This window comes from Camelus ferus, chromosome 15, assembly GCF_009834535.1.
Source record: "Camelus ferus isolate YT-003-E chromosome 15, BCGSAC_Cfer_1.0, whole genome shotgun sequence".
In the NCBI taxonomy this organism is placed as follows: Eukaryota; Metazoa; Chordata; class Mammalia; order Artiodactyla; family Camelidae; genus Camelus; species Camelus ferus.
In genome coordinates, this window is record NC_045710.1 from 49,974,256 (window position 1) to 49,993,999 (window position 19,744).

General features: G+C 43.9%; 1 protein-coding gene across 1 annotated transcript; it reads right to left on the minus strand.

The window, feature by feature from the left end:
* Positions 1 to 5,537: 5,537 nt before the first annotated feature.
* On the minus strand, positions 5,538 to 13,754 carry BMP10 (bone morphogenetic protein 10). The gene is made up of 2 exons (XM_006192782.2): positions 13,370 to 13,754; positions 5,538 to 8,786 (listed from the first exon to the last, which is right to left on the minus strand). Exons 1-2 carry the CDS (start codon positions 13,701 to 13,703, stop codon positions 7,846 to 7,848), a joined length of 1,275 nt encoding a protein of 424 aa, XP_006192844.1. The 5' UTR covers positions 13,704 to 13,754; the 3' UTR covers positions 5,538 to 7,845.
* Positions 13,755 to 19,744: the final 5,990 nt, after the last annotated feature.

A 19,744-nucleotide genomic window follows, 5' to 3' on the forward strand; every position in this document is an offset into this window, starting at 1 on the left:
CCCTGGCTCCTTCCACTCATGTGAACTTCTGAGCAGTAGCCCATGAAGGCTGCCAAACTTAGCAAATAAAATACAAGATGCTCAATTAAATTTGAATTTCAGATAAACAACAAATACACTTTTTAAGGATAAGGATGTGCTATGCAATATTTGAGGCATACTAAACAAATTTTTCATTGTTTATCTTAGATTCAGATTTCACTGGACATCCTTTATCTCATCTAGCAACCTGACAGCTGACACCTGACCCCAAACGATACCAAGCAAGAGGGCCTGGTTTTGGGGAGCTAGGATGTGATGATGTGACTTCACTGTGTTGTGCTTTTGTAGGAATTTGAAAAAAAAAAAAAAAAGAAAGAAAGAAAGGCAAAAACAACAACAAAATCTCAAAATTTAAAAAAAAAAAAACCTCAAAGAACAAAACATGTGACAGTTGCAGCAAAAGATGTAACAGGAGCTGGTCCCGTGTTAAATATCATGTTAATTAAAACAGATGGATCTGGAGCATAAACAAAATAACTGCAGGGGGCTGGTTTTCGTTCTGGCTGGGTTTCTTAATATAGTAACTCAGTTCCCATCCTGTTAGCACTCTTCCCTTATCAAACATTGAACTGGGGTATAAGGAAGTTTAAATTACCCGTGATTGGAGATCCGTTTTCTAAACACTTGAAGCAGATGGTTTACTGCCTAAAAAGCGTGCTTCTTTTCAGGGAATGGTGCGTTGAGCTTGGTTATTTCAGGAAAAGTTTGGCTCCAGCTCACGCACTGACATCACGTTGCCACGCTGAGGAACAGTTTCCCCTCGGCTCTGTTCCTTCTGTTGAGTTCACCTCCCAGGCCAAGGTCATGTTTTGAATGCTGCCTGCTTGATTTTTAGAGATTACATCGGGCAGAAGCCTGATTGCTCACAATTTCCCACAGCTTCAGAAAAAGAGCCATAATCACGCAGAAGATGTTCTAAAATGACTGTCATTTGAGGGTGTACAATTGAAGGAGTTGAGCTGAGCAGTCATGCTGGGCAGGAGTGAACATAACAAAAATATGATGTCCTTTTGCCCATTTTGGGCGGGAGGGACATCTGGGGTCCAATCCAGGGTCACACGTTGCATTTAGCTGTCCTGTCTTTTTAGCCTCTTTTAACCTCTAACAGTTCCTCAGTTTCTCTTTGCCTTTCATTGAGGATTTTAGGGAGTACAGCCTGGTTATTTTGTAGAATGTCCTTCAAATGTGTTCATCTGATAGTCCCTCATAATCGGTCAAGTGATGTTACGCATTTTAGGCAAAAATACTAATGAGGGGTTAGAACTGTGTTTTCTAACACCATTTCCATGCTGTACCAGAAGGCTGACCTTGTGTCCTGTGAGTGAAAATTTTCTCCTGGAGTCCCACCAAAGAATCTTAATTTGAACTAAGTGACCTGAATTTTTTTCTAAGGTTCTCAGAATCACATTTAAGAATAAAAATGGATTGGGGTGTCTGCGTGTTTCTGGGCTTGCTTCTCGGGACGCCAGGAGCTACTCTGGGTCTGTGTGAATGGTCCGAGGAAGGTTAAGAGAGGGCTGGAACTGGTTCTTGTAAACTGACAGTTCGGGAGAGTGAGTTGGAGATAATCTCATAATCCATTTATAACCACCCAAGTTAACAAGCTCTCACCTTCTCCAAATAGGCCCCTTATTTACAAATAGTCACTTCTGCACGAAAGTGGGCTCTCACCCACGTGACTGGAGTCACACGCGGACGGTCTCGTGGCATGGTTTTCCCCCAACACCACAAAGATCCATTTGCAATGGGAGCACTAGCCAAACCTGTGAGTATTAGTCAGTGTATAATCTAAGCTTTGGAAATAATTTTTTTCTCTTGCTTGGTAAACAAACCACCCCCCAAATCACTTGCTGCCCCATCTGCCCAACACGACCTCGGGCTGTATCAGTAGATGAGAAACTCCTACAACCCTGGTGGCTGGTCTCCTGCTGCCCAGCTCAGGTCAGATGGAATTATTCACAGAAGAGAAGGACTGCGCTGCTAAAGAATTCAAAATCAAGTCATAAGAAGGGCTTTTCAAGCTTTTTCATTCCAGCCCTGACCAGAGCCCCATCTTGTTTCTCAGCTCTCTTTCCTCCATGACTCAAACTCCTTGTCTCGCTCTTCCCTGTTCTGACACTGAGGGACAAAGGCCGTGCTCTCTGCGGAGGCACTTGCCAGATATAGTCTGCACGTGGGAGGATTCCCTCCCAAAGAGGTGCAGGATGACAGTCTGACGAAAGGAATTTCAGCCCCACCCCCACCCCGCAACTTCCTCTCTGTCCTTCATATCCCACGTTGTGACATAAGAATGCACTTCCTTCCAGGACAGGCGGCAGCCTCTGTTTGGCCACCAGGTCTATTAGCCCCTCAGGCCCAGGTCCCGCCCAAGTGCAGGCTTTCCTCGTGTTTCCATCCGGCTGAGGGAGTCCACTGTTTCGGGGCCACGTGTTCAAACACATCCTATTGCAGGGAAAGGGGGAACCGTGGATTCAGAAAGACAGGAGAGTTATTTGCAATTTGGAGGGATTGACATGAAAATGGATTAGATATTTGCAAGAGCTGGGAACTGGGAAGTTACGAAGTACACAGGAGAGACTTCAGTTCCATCTAAGGAACAACTTTGAGCTTATGTTCATCTCTCCTGCAGTGAGTTTTGTGCAAATGGGTTAGCGACTTAAAGCTATTCAAGGAAATGAGTTCAATCAAGGCAGCACCTCTAAAAATACACCAGGTGCTCTTAAGAAGGTAGTATGTTCACTTCTCACCAGTAATAGTTGCAGAAAAGATAAAAGGTGCTTTGGTGGGCTGCGGGATTGAATGGCCCTCAGATAACTTTAAAATTCTCTTCAAAGCCTGTCTCTTCCCAAGCCTGAACATCTCTATAGGCTCAATAATCAAATTTCAGTGAAATTTAGCCTGAACAGTCTACCCAAAGTAATTTTTTAAAAAGCTGCCTGGTTCCAAATTCAAAGAGGAAATATTTCTCAATTATTGACAAAAAGGAGCCAATTTCCATTTTCTGGGTGTGTCTCTGGCATTCCTGGGATTTACAGAAAGCTGTGGGAAATGGAAGAACCATAGAGTCACTCTCTGCTGAGACCACTTAGAGGCCACGCTCTTTTAAGAGAGCAGAAAGTTTTATTCCATCTGGATATACTATGAAACAGAAATGGGGTCGGGGGGAAGGGAGGCAGGGAATGCAGAAAAGATTTTACCTCAAGGAAAAATAAGCAGCACAGAATTGTTGTCAAAATAATTTTCCCATTTTATTGAACAGGATGAGTCTGCATGTACACAGGTTGCTTCTGAACACAGTGCGAAATATTCATGTCCATCTTCATTTCCGTCTAACAATTACTATGTAAATTTGGACATAGGTAATGAACAGGTGTTACAGGAGAACACGGACACACTTGATCTGATTCAGTGTAACTGTGGAATTAGCTGACTTCCTGTATTTGTGGAGGCTCGTTAGGTGGCCACGAGCACAGTGCGTCCACGTCTTCGCTGCAATCAGGACAGACACTCACAAAACAAGTGCTCGTGTGTGATAGAAATAACACGCTGATCACGACAAACGGTCACTCCTTGATGGGGCTATTAACTTACAAATACACGTCCACACCTAGAAACCACCTTTTACACTGCTATTATACAATGTTATCTATTCTCTTCCTATCTAATGTGTGACATCAAATGTCTTGCTGGAGTTCAAGAAAATGCACAGGGTCACAGAAGCATTGCTCTCTTAGCAGAACTGAAAAGGGCTACATAGGACCCGTGGTGACTCTGTGGAAAGATTCACAGTCTTTCAAAGGGGCAACGTCCCCTCAGTGTTACAGACAAATTGCAAATGGTTTTACTAAGACACTGTTGGACTCTGTGGTCTGTTGATGAGTCCAGTAAGATGTCATATGCAAAATTCCTTTCTGTGAAAATATCTTTTACTTAAAGAATACAGATTCCACAGAATCTCAAAATATTTACTAACAGTTCTGAGAAAAGTATTTGCCATTGATTTCACAGGCAAAAAAAACCATACACAGGGAGAGAATTAGGCACCATGAGCCTGATTCTTTTGCGACATCACTAAATTAATATTTTTACATTTATAGAGTAACTGGTCCAATTACAAATGAATTTGTCCAATCGGATCTCTGAATTGGTGGGTCGGTGAAGGCGATGGATACAGAGGGGAAACACCCCATTTGGGGGATGGGAGGCCCTAATTAAATACCGTCTCCATTCACTGAGCAGCAATCGGAGTCCCTTACAGCCTGAAATTTTCCTCTTGCAGCAAAATGGCAGTGTCCGCTCATTAGAACAACATGGCAATGTATTGGTTAAATATTTTCTGCAACACCTACACTTCGGTTAAAACTGTCCTATTTACAAATCAGAAAATATGTCAAGGGGCTCACAGCATGCCTACCAGATACAAATATACAAAGTTATGGCAAGCTTTTGGCAAGGCTCCTCCGAATAACAGGCAATTTTGCTGCCAAAAAGAGAGAGATGAAAACACAGGCCATCCATTGTAAAGGAGCCAAGCTCAGGAGGAGGCACTATTTGAAAAGCACAGAAAACTATGTGCTCCAAGAGGGAATCACAAACATAAAAATAAAATATTTGGTAATCTACACTATATTACAAAAATAAATATATCCATCAATAAATAGTAGGAAGCCTAGAAAGTTTTCCATGAATCTTTTGGTTGTTGGCTGCCGAAGTCCCTCTGCTATCTTTCTCCTCGAGAGTCATTGAGGTTTATCAACTTCAGGGATGATAAATCTGCCATAAAAGTGGGGAAAAGACTGGCGTGGGATAACAGCAAAGGTCTATGGCCAGAAAAGACATTAGGGAGTTCTACCTTCTTAAGGATCTGATGCCTTCCTGCCTTCTATTGATGCAGGATGCAGAGGACTTGTAAGCAGGCTTCAGGAGGCCTGGGGGGAGCTGCCAGAACTCTTTTACTTAACGGTTTGTGTGTTTTCATTTTTTGATGGGAAGAAAGAAAAAAAAATGCAACAAGCCACATTGGAATAACCAGTATGCGGCTTTCTGCACTCTCTTTCCATAGGGCTGAAGGAAATCGTAGAGGAGCGTGTTTACATCTGCCCTGCAGTAAAAGGAGAAGCATCTGGAATATGCAGCCTGATCGCCAACAGCCTAGATTGTCACATCTCTTTAACAGAAGAGTGATTCTAAGCGCTCACCACACGGCTTCTCCAGGAGCCTGGCAGAGCCGGCAGAGGGCATGAGGAAGGCAGGGCCTGGTGCATCACACTGTCCAGTGTTCTATCAGCATCTGAACGAACGGCAGCGGAACGCAAGAGCCGGCACGCATGGTCCCACAGAGCCCACTGTTAAGTTTTCAGGAATTTCACAAGCCAGTTGACATCATATCGGTAACTGGAAATGGGCTATGGAGGAAGTATTTACACCATTGAAATCCACAAATCAGAGCTATTCCCTGCCCTCCCACCCCCTCCCCGCCTCCATTGCTGGTTACAAAACCTTTACCAGCGTACCACTGTTTTATGTATTTTACATACAAAGAAATTTTTGCTTGATCTTTATCTAACTAGAACAATTCCCTTCAACCAAGGTTTTACTGTGTGTCTGTCACAGTGTCCTATAGAAAGGATAAGAGGTACCGTAGTGCACATGAGTGAACAGTATGCACCACGGATGTGAAGGCTGCACCCCATCCTGCTGAGAGTGCTATATAAAGCCAGTTACATTCACACACGTACACACAAGCACATCCTTTTCTATGGTGGTTATTCCATAGCTGAATGATTCTGAGTTGCATGGCTAGCTCGAATTGTCAATCACTCGATACCCACTGATGGCCAAAATACCACTCTTCTAGGGGCAATGAATTCTCCAAGACTCGCCCTCTGGACACCAGCAGACAATGGATGTCTAGGGCTGTGGTCCAAATTGGGCAAAATGTCCTTCAAAATAGTTTTCCTTGCCTCTGTTTTTTAGTGCATTATGAGTGCGTGACCCCAAGAGCTTTGTGAAAGGAAAGCTGATGGTTTCCCAGAGGGGGAAAAAAAGTGCAAGGCTTCTTAAAGAAACTTTCAATGGGAATAAGGAGGACACAATGTACGGGAAACCACATTCCTGGTTCTGGCTTGGACCATTCATGTCGTCTGTCAGGACAGTCTGAGAACTGCTCTGCTCTGGTGCTCCCCCCACCACGCCTGTGATCCTGCGTGGGGGCTACCGAGACCGACCGGAGCCAGAGTCCTTCCAATGGGCCAACTGCCGGGCAGGCGCCCTGGACCACTCCCATCAGGAACACATCCCAGTCCCTTAGTCCTGGCCACTTCCCAACTGGAAGGACTGCAGAGTGGGAAGGACGGGAAGGCTACAGGATTTCTACCACGGCGCCAACCTGATTTCAAAATTCAGGCTTAGCTTTCCGGTCATTTGCTTGTGTGTCTATTTATTAATTCATTTGAGTAGATTCATTTTGGCGCCGGCTTTCTTTCTCTTACATTTAAGTATTCTTCAGGAACGAAACACTTTCTAAAGGATATTAGCAAATAAGCTAAATAAAATATTAGGGGGAAATCCAGAAATTAGAGCACTAGCTCCTTTGATCCTAAGAGAAAATGCTGTCAGTTGTCCCCTTCCGGCTCACAGCAGGGGCCACGAAGGCCAGGGAAGGCAGGGGACACAGGAATGGGAGAAGGGCATAAGGCCCTGCGGCAAAAAAGAGAGAAGGAGGGAAAAGGTGGAAATAAACAGGAGCAGAGGTTCAGAGGCAAGGGAGACATATGAGGAATTGAAGAAAAATATAAGAAATGAATTGTCCAACAAACAGGTCCCTTCTGATTTTCCTCTTCTTGGTCTTTGATAACTTTATTTTGTCCAAGATATTTAACTCTCCACCTAGAACTGCTTATTATTTTGCAAAACATATCCTAGGATAGCATCTCTACCCTTTGCCCCTCTGTCCCTACGAGCCCCCTCCCACTGCTTGTACCCTCGGCAGCCATAAAGGCCAACACACGTGGCCTTGCTTTCCTATCGCTTCAGAAACAGATGTCACCCTGAAGTCCCTTCTCTTTTCCTTCCTTGACCAGGCACGGCCCTCCACAGCACATGGGTCCCCTGTGGGTTCATCCTTTTGCTGTTGTCCCTTAAGGTCACGGCCTCTTGAAGCCATTTGGTTTCTGTATCAAATAACCCCTCCCCTCGAACATGCAGCCTGCTTTCCCCAGGCCCTGCTGCCGTGAGTGATGGCAAAACCCAACCTACAAAAGTGACACCTATGTTTCCAATAGTATTTAGGAAATGGAGGGCTTCCTGGAATGGTGAACTTCCTGGCACCAGTTACCTTGACGGAACTCCTACTCAGAGAAGAGCGGACCGAGAACATACCACTGGCTTTTAACACATGCACATTTGATTCAGTCATGCATGTGTGTGAGTAGAATCTGCCTCTCTGGAAACGAAAGGGTTTTATAAGTTTATCTCTGTACACATATACATACACATTATCTGCCTCTTGACATTGTATTTCTGCTTAGGGGTGTTGCTTTCAAACTGACATAGAGAACAAGGAGTGTGGGCTTGCCGCTCGCTGTTAGAGATGGTGTTGCCAGGAGATGGCAAGTCCAAAGAAAAACAGACTGGAAGGGACTAGACTGTGAATTATGTGATTTCTTGCAACAAACCGATCTGTCAAAATTCCCTAAGGCAGCAAGCCCCTATGATCTGTACACCCTTATTAAATAATCTCATTAAATAGGAACACAAAATATACACATTTACAGTTATTAAATAAGCCACAGGATTCCTCTTCTATCTACAGCCACACTCAGAGACGGCCATGCCTTCATACTTAAACTTGTAAGTGACGACGCCTTTGTCTAGATAGAGGATGGAGATGGGCTCCAGCTTGGTGGGCACACAGCAGGCTTTGGAAGCCTTCTGGGAATTCTTGAGGTGGACCAAGGCCTGGATAATCGCGTGCTTTGTGGGGGTGAGATGTTCTGCCAGGGGGTAGTTGCAAACACCACGGCATTCGTAGGCTTCGTATCCAGGCGGGGCGATGATCCAAGAGTCCCAGCCAATCTCCTTGAAGTCGATGTAGAGCGGGGTCCTCTTGCAGTAGTTTCCCTTAGCGTTCCTCCTGATGCGGGCAGTGGAGTCGTAGATGATGTTGGACCTCATCTGCAGCAGAGCCTCTTCCCCGGGTCCACTGGAATAGCCATCCAGGCCCAGGTGGTCCAGCTCCGGGAGTTGCTCGTGGGCGATCATTTCACTCAGTTCCTCCTTCCGCTCCTTCTCGCTGCTCTGATCGTCGGAAAACACGACAAGCAAAGGGACGTGCTTATTCCGGGCACTGGTGTCTATTTCCAGTTGTCCCCTGCCGGCATCCTCCATTTCATCATGCCTGCTCTCGATGTGGACCTCCAGCTGGTGGAGGGATGAGCCTGACTTTTGCCAGCGTCTGATGGCATCGGTGACGTCAAAAGTCTCCCACTCACTGTTGGTTCCATAGATCTCCCCTGACACCAAGACCAGCATGCTTCGTTCACCCTCATTTTCCCGTTTGCTCTCTAGTACTTCAAAAATGGTAATTTTCCGGTCCACTCCATCATATATCATGCGATCTCTTTGCACCAGGGTGTACAACCTGAGTTCGGCCATGATGACCTCTTCATGGTGCGGGATGGACACATTGAAGAAGAGAGGGTATTTTCGGAGCCCATTAAAACTAGCTGGTTGGGAAAACAGATCTGGAAAAAATAATAATAAAAGACAGAAATCAGATTTGCAAGATGTGGCAGAGAAAAACAGATGCATATTTATGCAATAAAAAGTTCTGTTCATACAGGAGGCTTGATACAGAGGGAATGAGGTTAGATCAATGAAAACAAACACAGGGCTAGCACTCTCTAACAGAAAATACTGAAGGTCAATGGTGGAACACCAGACGGAGTTAAGCTGCCAAGACTAAGATGGAAAATGGCCGCCTAACGAGTGAGAGGAAACACACCCAGCCTTGCTTGCGTAACTTATCGGCCACAGAATTGGAAAGCTGGGACGGACCTTGGAGATTGTGCAGGCAAGCCCCCAATCTTCCTAACCAATAAGGAGCTATCAAATGAAGCATGTGATGGTGATTCTTTTCTTGAAGCTTTTCAGGGATGAGGATTTCATGGCTTTTCATATTAGCATTTGTAATGGATGGAGATCCTCACACAGTTGGGGACTTCCTGGAAAACAGGCATCTGGACCACAGGTTAGCAAACTATAGCCCATGGGCCATATCAGGCCTGCCACCCATTTTGGGAAATGAAGTGTAACTGCATTGTGTCTGTGGTTACTACAATGGTGGGGTTTGATAGTCTCAACGGGGATCATACGGACCACAAAACCTAAAATACTTTCTCTCTCTCTCTGGCCTTTTACAGAAAAAGCTTGCTGACCCCTGCTCTAGACACCAAAGCCCGACAAGGTCAACAAGATAGCCATGGAACTAAGGGGCTCGCAGCAGTTGAATTTGGGGGTGAGTGGTCCTCCATAAGGGGAAATGGGGAAAATGAATTTTGTGGCTAGATCGGGTGCCTGAGTCATGTACCCTGAGCATGTATATGGAAGTGTGGTGTATAGGAATCACTCAGAATGTTTATGACATACAAATTTAAAGGTCCTTTGTCTTAGAAGCACACTTCCAAATATTATTGTGTTGGCTCCCCGTTTAAGAATTTTTAGGCATGCAAAGTTCCTGTACACTTGCCCCAGGTAACACGTGTCAACAAGGAATCCCTGAAGGCATTTGTCATCAATCAGAGGGTTCCACGACACCAGAGATATGCTAGGGACCACCAGTTGAGGCGCTCTGCAACATCTTTAGCAACGTTTTCTCCGCTGTATACCCAATTCATGATATCATGGGGTCTATGTTCCAAACTGTACTCTTTAATATTTTCCTTGAACTTGACCCGATTATTTTAATACTTACGACCTCTTTTAGGATTGTCCTAAGCAACAGTGTCCATGAAACAAGGAGTTTGAGGTGCTAGTTATGTGACTTTTTCTTCAATCCACATTAACAAAAATATATAGTGATGTCACATGATTCATAGTTTCCTCTGAGCACCACCTAAAATCATCTCACACACTGCCAGTGAGAAACACAGGTCAATGGCATGAATTTAAGCTCTCTAGCGTGGCTCTCAAAACTAGCTATAAACCAAGTCTTAACCTCTTGATCGTGTCATAGCCCCCATTCACCCCTTACAGTGTGGGAACATTGCAATTGGTCAATTAATATTTGTGGAAAGGTTAAGCAAATCTTTTAAACAGAGATTAAACGTAGTGTCCTATTTAAAGTAGACCGCCACCTTCCCCACTTGCCAAGCACTCCTTTGGTTTACTGTATAGAGCACCCTTGGGTATGTTCTTCTGACCCTTGGAAAGTCCTACCCCCTCATCTCGATCTATCTAGCTGTGACCCTTCCCTAGGAGACCCTCCCTTCCTCACCACTCTACCTGGAGGTTTACTCCCTTCTGGGTAACTTGAGTACTTAGTCTCTACATCTCTCCCAAGGCCTTGCCATTTCTGTCCTCTTTCAGTTGTCCTTTTATGAATGGATCTTCCCAACTAGACTGTCATCCTGCACCACAGCTTAAACTCCCTTCTATGCCTCCAATCTACCACGGTGCTTTAAACAGAGGTAGTGCTTTAAAAATATTGATTAGTTGAAGATTCTGAGCATCTAGACCAAGTTGATTTATGGGCATGACATATGTCCTTTGTACAGCAAGTAATTTGGTAGTTGTCCCTCCTTATAGGGATGGAAGAAGCTTGACTCTCCATGGACAGGAAACATGAGAAGACCAAAAATAAAGGAGTAGACTGGTTGGTCCATCCATTAGAAAAAAACGCACAATGAAAGTGCACTACGGTGGGAGAATGAGTTTATAAAACAGCACAAGGAAACTTTTGGTGGTGATGAATATATTCACTATCTTGATTGGGGTGATGGTTTTAATGGATGTTCACGTGTGTCAAAATCTATCAGATTATGCACTTAAATCTGTGCAGTTTGTTGTATGTCAAGTTAGACCTCAATAACACTGATAAAAAAAGTTCACTGTGTATGTACAAATATAATAATAGATGGAGGTGTTCCATTTCAGGAATTGGAACGAGTATCTGTTGAGCAAATTTCATGTTCGAGGTGCTTTGCAAACATTGTTTTATTTAGGCTCTTCCAATGACCCTACAATGCAGATATCACTTCTTCTGTTCATCTTATTCCAAAAAAAAAAAAAAATCGAGCCTCAATGCAGAGAACTGACTTTCCCAGGAAGACGAAGTGAGGTCAAAGCAGTGGTAGGAAATGAAGTCATGCTTTTTCCACCTTGGAGGTGGCACTTGATTTCCCCTGATTAGTTAGATTTGAGGAGGCTTTTTCTGTTTGGTTGGTCTTTGCCTCCTAGGAAGCTGCACGGAGCAAAAGCAAACAATGAAAGGGCCCACTAACAACCAACGGGGTGAGCCCGCATTTCCAGCCACGGACTGGCGGAGGTGCAGCCAGCTAGGTTGTCCACAAAGAGGTCTGCTCCTGCCTCCGCTGATCTTCAGAAATAAGAAGCTCTGAAAACCCCACTTCCTGACCTGGACCATCCAAATTCTCCACAGGAGAAGTGAAAACTGAAAAACTCCTATTTTTCCCCAGAGATGCAAACATTTTCCCCACCCACACCCTGAGCCAGCCACCCAGGGCTCAGCACTCAGAAACATTAGGAAGGCTTCCCACGGAAGGAGGTTGTTTATTTTCAATTCAGACTCGCCTCCAAAAGACATCTGTAATTTCAGCTTTCTGTTTCCATTATGTTGCTAAAAGTTCTTAAGTAACTTTCCAACACGTTACTAAATATTTGAAATTTGGGCTGTCACCTAAATTTTAAAGGCAAAAAGTGTCTCCAGGACTGAGCCATACCTACTCAACATTCCTCCAATGCCTAGAATTTAAAGACTTCATTAGTAATAACTAACATTTGTTCATTTGTTGAACACTTCGTAGCAATCAGACAACTTTCTTACAGGTAACCTCTTTGAAATTGGGTATTTTATTCCCAATTTACAGATAAGGAAATCGAGGCTGGGAGAAATAAGCTAATTATCCACACCAGCTAAGTCAACTCTGTCTCAAAAACCCAAATCCTGAGCTATTGAGGTTTCGTTTTTGTTTCGTTTTTTAACACCTTTGTTGTGGCATGATTCCTGTACAGTAAACTACACATATTTCAGATGTACAATTAGATGAATTTTGATAACTTTATACACCAGTGAAAAAACCGCCACAATCAGGATAGCTAACATTTCCATCCCTCCCCAAGAGGCACAAATTTCAAATTGCCACCACTGAGCTGTTGTCTTGACACCACCTTTTTGCTTTCAAGAACAGTTGGCCAACACCTATCCAAACCCTCTTCTGCACCTGGTTAAGGACCACAAAAGCATAATTGGTAAATAACAAAGAATTAGTTTCTTTGGACCCACAACTTTTACCATAAATATTACAAAAAAAATTTTTTTGCTCCCTTGCACATTATTAAACAAAGAATTAACTTGTTAGGTCATTAGATTTAGTACTGAATAAAGATCTGGGGAGGGGATGGAGAAAACACACTTTTCCCACTGATAATTAAAGCTTGTGCATTGCTCTTTATAAAGGCACAGAGGAAGCTGGATCATTAACTGCATCATGCACATTTCCTGGAAATTATAAACAGCGCTTCAAGGATATACACGTCACATCAAGCAAAACAAAACTTTAGGAAGAATCTCTAAAAGGTTAAGTTTCCATCCTGTTTGAACATTTCTGAAATAAAGTCACAAAATGGAAACTCACCCAAAGTTTGAGGGACACACATATGGCAGCTTTCTGTATTTTGTCTATTTTCATTCTAAGTAGAAGTTGACAAATTTCGTAGTCAATTAAAAGCCAAATGGGATGAGGCCCATCTGGAAAATGACAGACAAAGGTATACTGGTAGACTAGCAGTAACATTTTCTATTACCTGCTGGCCAGGTGGAAAACTTTTAAAGACCCAATTACGATGTCAAAATGGTAGGCACTTCATGGCTTTGGATTAAAAGGTATACTTTAGTATCTTTTCATACAACTTGGAAAATGACCATAAAAATGGTATAGACCAAATGTGCATTGTTTTTGTGTATCTGTGTACACACACCCCTATACAGATGGATTCACCCTTATCTGTATCATTCCCCTGCATTGTAAACTGACTTACTGCTTCTGAAAACTCAAAGCCACATTTCATCAGGAAAATGTCCACTTACCTTCATTCTTGAAACTCCTAATGATGTTGGCAGAAGGCATGGAGGTCCGATCTGTGGCAAATTTGTTGTAGAGTTCCAACATGTACTCTGGTGGGTCAATCTTGGCTGAATCCTGCATCGGGATGTCAGACAGATTTAACGTCTTGAGGAACTCGTGTTTCATGCTCTGTAGCAGTGTGTTAAAGTCGACACCGTCTTGCTCTGAGAAGACATCATCAAAGAGGGGCATGTCTTCTTCCAGAGGCGACTGCTCCAAGCTCAAGATGGGGCTGCCAGAAACCCAGTGAACCACCAGGCAGGAGACAGCGCACAGCTGCAGGGCCAGGGCACCCATGGCTCTGCTCGAGCCCCCAGGCCAACCCGGGAAGGTTTAGCGCTCCTGGACTCCAAGTGGCAGTTTTATCTGGCGGAGCGTAAATGTCTCGTGTCACTGGAGACAAGTTTGGAAACTTCCCCTCTCTCCCTCCCCCTACCACTCTTCCTCTCCCCATCCCAAAAAGTCAGGTTGCAGTAATTGGATAACAAAATCCCCCACAGGGGCCTAGCCTTTCTTATCTCCCTAGTGTAAACTCGCACACCAGATTTTGTTTCTATCTCGCAATCCTTTTTTCTTTTAATGAGCATTTTGTAAACATTTCCACATTCTGACACTGGCTGAGAGATAGGACAATTTTCTCCTTGCAAAGGCTCTGCTTCTCCTCCTTTTAATTCACTTCCTTTTGGCAGGGATGCCTAAATTCTGCTCTGAGGCAGTTCCGTTTCACACACGCATGTAATCGACATTAGCAATCAACACAGCACATCAATGGCAACATGTCATTAACGCGAGCGATGGGACTTTCATCCTCACAGAAACATCTCTGAAGAAAGACCAAATAGCCGACGTCTCCAACTGAATAGGTATAAATGAACCTATATACATCTTTAGAAGCTGGTATTGTTAGAAACAGGAAAGTATAAACTTTATGGTCAATAGCCTTTTCTGTACAAATTTGATCTGGCCAAAATGGCTTTTGAAAAATAGGGCAAGTACTTCATATGACAGCAACTACAATTTATTAGGTGCTTTCCTACGAGCAGGCATTGTGCTAAGTGCTTTGCGTATATCACCGAATGTCCTTCCTAGAATAATCCTTTTATTATCCGCGTGGCATATATGGGTCACTTAGTTTCAATTAGTTGCCAGAGGTCACAAAGCTACAAAGTGACAGAGCCAGGATTTGAATCCAGGCAGTCTGACTTTTATGAAACAAGAAAACAATCAGACCTTTTAAACAGTGTTCCCCTGGGCTGGGTCACCAGCAGTCACTAACTAAGCCCCAGCCCAGCCCAGCCCTGCCCCAGGGAGGGCGTGCACAGCCAGGAGAGGCCGGGCAACACTTTGCAACTGGATGTGGAGCTCAGGTCCTTCACCTGTGTGATGAGTTACTAAGACAACCCAAATCTGCCAAATCCATCTTGATGGTTAAATCAAATTGATCGTCGAATGGTTCCAGTAAGAGCCTGGCAAACAACATATTAGGCAAGTGAAAAGATGCCAAATGCCTTGGTCTGAAAAACAATGGTAGAATTAATTGATTGTGTGTCTGGTGTAGGGAAAGACAAATCAAGGTCATTTTACTTTCCAACCATGATTAGTGGCAGTGGTAACACGGTGTGGCCAGGACGGTCCTGTGGACAACTCCAGGGGGTGTTTTTCCCTCTGAGGCACTGGGACTGGTGTCTCCCTGACTTGTTCAGTGCACGCCCTGGTGCTGTGTCCAGAGGGCTGTGTCTATACATTTGATGCACCTGGAAAGAAACACCCAGCTTCTGAGCTGAATTTTCCTACATTCACCCCGATAGGATAATTACAGTTACTTTCCTTTTTCTCTCTAGGCTCCTTGAGGTTTATTATCATCATAAATAAACTTCTGATTTTTCACCCTCTGAATATGCACATTTTACAGCATTTTTTGAACTACCAGAGAATGAGCTATATTTTCAGGAAAAAAATCTCTCCAAAAATTGCTCATTTGTTTCATAAATGTTGATTTGATTCAGTGTTCTATTTCAGTTAAAGCTTCTGCTCCTGCATTAAAAAGACCATTGTAAAGTGATAATAGATTTTACCCTGAACAGACCCACAAGTGAGTGAGTCCAAGGGCTGTAACCCATCCCACGGGCTTTGCCGTGAGGCTCCTGACAGCATACCAGCAGGGCCCCTGTATCACACCCAGCATCAAAACAAGCTCCCGTTTATCTTCACACACACACACAGATGTCAACGCACGCTCCAAAACCCTGAACGGCAGGCATGTGCGCGTAACTGCCACAGGACAGCTGAGTAAGTGGAGGTCCTTGTAGCCCGGGCGCGCTGGTTTCAGAGGTCAGGAGGAGAGCTGGGCACGCCCCCCTGCAGAGTCCTCGCTCTGCCCATCCTCAGGGGTAAGACGTGCAACCGTGATTTCACTGGCTTCCCTGTATCAGTGTCAGAGGAGCAATGGGGTTGCATATCTGGACCAGTTTCCCCATCACAAATGTTTCTCTTTCGGGCTGATTTAAAGATGGACTAGAAAAACATCTATAACTACATCTCAGTGCCAATGTCCTCTTGAAACGCAAGGTCCTTAAGTTCCTCACCTGTGCTGGGTGGACAAGGCGGGAGATTAGACTCCTGAGTGGACAAAAAAATGCCTCACATTTTAGCTGCAGAATCTCGTTATCCCCAGATTTCTCTAGTTTTTTCTGATAACTCTCATCTGACTCTAAACAGTCCAAATATCACCACATTCCTTTGCCATCTTGTTTTTCGTGGACACAATCTCTTCTTCTAAACTGGCAGGTGGGATGATAAAAAAAAATACTTAGCAAGCTGTATGATAGGTCCTAGCCAACCAAAACAGACACTAGCTGTGGTGCCAAAGCGAGAACCCAGGGTCCCCTGGCTTCACCTCTTAAGCTCTGGATCCTGGGGAGGTTGGGGTGGGATGCTGGGGGAGGGGCTTGGGCAGCAGCGGTTTATCAACCGTATGGGAATATTCTGATACTTTAGCATGGTGTAGTACTGTTATACAATGTATAACAGGCAAGTAAAAGTTCTGCTGAAGATTCTGAAGCCAGAGTTCTACAAGCTACGTGCTGTTAGAATTTGTAAGCTCAGTGTGAGGCTAGATGCTAGCTCGAAATTTCCTTGCCTGCTACAAAATCTGTTCCTGGAGGCCCTCTTTCTCCAGTCCAGACCTTGCCCACTTTACCGAGACTGAGGAAGCCCTCTGGGGTGCCTTTGTCCCTGGGGTGGGTCAGAGAGCTCCCACTCTCCTCCTCTGATGCAGTGGACCCGGCACCGCCCTCTAGGAATAGAAGTTGCCTTGACAGTTCTCATTCACTCCGTCGTCCAGTCCACATTCTCAGTGTGAGAAGTGTTCCCTTGCCTCTGCTACCTCTCAGCATTTAGGTTGCTGCTGACCTGAGGCTTACCCGTCTGCTTAGCGCTTCTCATGGGCTTAACACACAAAGGCCATCTCCTCATCTCAGCTCCTCTGATGCTGATTTAAAGAGTCCCTTAGCTCCACTCCTTCAGTAACCTTCCACGTGGTCCCCTCACTCACCAGTAAGGCCTGGCACGTGAATCACCATCAATAATTGTCAGCTATTTAAAAAGATTCAGGCCTTTGTAACAGTCATTCATTCAACCAGATTTCTTGTGTGTCGCCGCTCTATGCCAGGTACACAAAAAACCGGAAGAATACGGACCAAATCCCTGACGGTGTGGAGATTACGTCTCAGATGGAGGGAGAGAGACAGTAAACAAATACACAAATAAAGCTAAGTCTCTACTGGGTGGTGATGAGTGCAGCAGGAAAAACAGACTGAAGCAAAGGGATGGGAAGGGCGAAGTGGGCGGGGTCCTGTTTCACTGTCAAGGCCTCGCTGGCGGAGGTGGGTGAGTCCACCGTGCAGGCCCGTGGAGGCCCCTGGAGAAAAAGCCCCGCAGGCAGAGGGAGCAGTCCATGCAGAGACTCTAAAGTGACAGCAAGCTGGGGAGGCATGAGCATCAGTGAGAAGGTCAGGGTGGTTACAGACAAGCAAGGGGGAGAGCTATAGAAGATGAGGTCCAAGAGTAAGTGGGCTGAACAAAAAGCAGACAACCCAATCAAAAAATGGGCAGAAGACCTAAACAGATATTTCTCCAAGACCTACAGACGGCCAATAGGCACGTGGAAAGACGCTCAATATCACTAATCATCAGAGAAATGCAAATCAGAAGTACCATGAGGTATCAGCTCACACCAGTCAGAACGGTCATCATTAAAAAGTCCACAAGTGATAAATGCTGCAGAGGGTGTGGAGAAAAGGGAGCCCTCCTACACTGCAGGTGGGGATGTAAATTGGTGCAGCTTCTATGGGAAACAGTATGAGAGTTCTTAAAAAACTAAAAATAGTTACTATATGATCCAGCAATCCCACTCCTGGACATGTATCTGGAGAAAACTCTAATTTGAAAAGGTACATGCACCCCAATGTTCATAGCAGCACCATTTACAATAGACGAGACGTGGAAACAATCTAAGTGTCCATCAACAGATGACTGGATAAAGAAGTGACAGTACATATACACAATGGAATACTACTCAGCCATAAAAAGAATGAAATAATGCCATATTCGGCAACATGGGGGCACCTAGAGATGATCATACTAAGTGGAGTAAGTCAGACAGAGAAAGGTAAATATCATATAATATCACTTACATATGGAATCTAAAAAAAGTGATACAAATGAACTTCTTGACAACACAGAAAGAGAGTTGTAGACATAGAAAACAAATTTGTTGTTACCAAAGGGGAAAGGAGGGAAGGATAAGTTAGAAGTTTAGGATTAGCAGATCCTAACTACTATATATAAAATAGATAAACAAAAAAGTCCTACTGTGTAGCACAGGGAACTATATTCAATATCTTGTAATAACCTATAATGAAAAAGAATATGAAAAGAAAATATGAATATGAATATAAATAAATACATACATATATATATATATGTATATATATATATAAAACTGAATCACTATGCTGTACACCAGAAACTAACACAACATTGTATATCAACTATACTTCAATTGAAAAAAAAAAAAGAGTTGGTGGTCTGGACCAATTAGAAGGTCATAGATCTTTTTATTTTAACACTCATACTATACAAATGCAGAATTTGCCTCTTGGTTTTGTTCACTGAACATTCCATCTTAAGGGTTTTTCATGTTGCCACATAGTCTTTACAACCATTAATTAATAATAGAATTGCCTAATTCCGTTGGGCAGAATGGAATCACTAGTTTTTAAAGTAGTAAAGGAAAACTCAACAATTCTATTGAAATGTAAAGACACTGAATATTTAGATTTCAAATGCAACTGCCAAGGTATTCTAAGCTTGACAGCACCTGTTCATATACGTGATGACTTGAAATGCGGGTTCAAGAAGAATGCAGGATGCTCCAACAACACTTGTTCCCCACGGAATACCACCAGTCTCGGAAATACGTGGCGACTGGGTCGCATCACCTCTTTCCTGGATTGTAGTGACAGGGCTACTAAACGATTCTGCCTTCACCTCCTAACAGTCTGTTCTCAACATGGAAGCCAGATTTGATCCCACACTGGATCATCACTCCTTTCCTCACTCAGAGTAAAGGATGAAGTCTCGTGAAAGCCCCCGAGACCCTCCAATGCCTCTCTGACGTCACTGCCACTTGCTAAGTCCACTCCAGCTCCAGTAGCCTCCCTGCTAATCCTTAAACACCCCATGCGTGTTCCCATCTTAGGGTCTTTGCTTCAGTTGTTTGTTCCTTCCACCTGAAACAGCCTTCCCCCGATAATCCATACGGTCATTCTCTCACCTCTTTCAAGTCTTTGCTCAGAGGTAACCTCAATGAAGCCTACCCCGACCACGCTGGTCAAAACTGCAGCCCATCAAGCAATCCTGAACCTACCTGCCCTGTTCCAGTGGTTACTTATCACCGCCCAACAGAAGGTACAACTTACTAGTGTAGTTTGCTCATTGTTTTTGACCTGTCTCTCTGCCATCCAGTCTTCACTCCCTAGCTAGAACATGTGTTCCAGGATGCTGGGGATCCTAGTTTTGTTCCAAGATATATTATTTAGTGCCTAGAGCTTACTTGCTACATAGTAGTTAATAAAATGTCATGCAAGGAAAAATGAGAGCAAACATTCAAATTATCTTCTTCCTGAGATTACTTATAGTAATATCATAAAAGCATAAATGCCCTTTAAAATAAATAACCATTATTTAAATAGGCATGGATTTTCTTGAGACATCTACCATAGACATCGAGATTTGTTTGTATACTATTATATACCATTCAATAAAGAAGTTTTCAA